At 58.7% G+C, this 664-nt stretch overlaps 1 protein-coding gene across 1 annotated transcript in view; it reads right to left on the bottom strand.

Moving 5' to 3' along the window:
• The window catches only part of P2RX1 (purinergic receptor P2X, ligand-gated ion channel, 1), a 10,886-nt gene extending 10,513 nt beyond the window's left edge, over positions 1 to 373 (bottom strand). The window contains exon 1 of the mRNA XM_009876947.1: positions 237 to 373. Coding sequence (XP_009875249.1) covers positions 237 to 373 — 137 coding nt within the window. The remainder of the gene's footprint in view (positions 1 to 236) is intronic.
• Positions 374 to 664: the final 291 nt, after the last annotated feature.

Below are 664 nucleotides of genomic sequence, written 5' to 3'. Positions count from 1 at the left end.
GCCTCCAACCCGCGCACACGCAGCAGCTTCTAGGGAGGACATAGGGACTGGGCAGTGATCTGGAAGACCCATGGTGGGACACTGGGCAGCACAGGAGTGGCCACGGCCAGGGAGATGTGATGCCGTCAGCAATAAACCCCCCTGCATCGGAATATATCAGCCCCTTTGTCTCCACTGCTTTTTAACCAGGTGGCAAAGCATTCTTTCGGAGGAAAGCAGGCGCCGGAGAGCCTTACCCGATGATGTACGCCAGGACGATGAGCTGGATCAGCCGGAAGGTCAGTCCCACCTTCTTGTTCCTCACCAGCACCATCCTGGGGGTGTCATACTCAAAGAGGAAGGAGGACAACTTCTCCATGCACTTCTGCCCCATGGCTGCGCTGGGGCTGTGCCGCAGCCTCCCGGCAGCCCCGCTGCTCACCACGCCGTGGGTGAGGTCCCGCTCGAGCAACTCCTCTGTTTGCAGAGAGGAGGGGAAAAAAAAAAAGAAAAAAGAAAATAAAAATGCTATCAGCGTTGTTCTGCGCACATCTGGGCTGCCGGGTTTCCTCCTCTGCGAAGGGATGGGGCTTCCTCTTCCTATAAACTCTGAGCTGGGAGCAGCTGGTGCCCTACATGGTCTGGGGGTGGGACGGGGGGCGGGAGGGTGCAGGGGCACCCTGCT

This window comes from Apaloderma vittatum, unplaced genomic scaffold, assembly GCF_000703405.1.
Source record: "Apaloderma vittatum isolate BGI_N311 unplaced genomic scaffold, ASM70340v1 scaffold29109, whole genome shotgun sequence".
Lineage (NCBI taxonomy): Eukaryota > Metazoa > Chordata > Aves > Trogoniformes > Trogonidae > Apaloderma > Apaloderma vittatum.
This window is presented reverse-complemented; position numbering and strand designations above follow the sequence as displayed.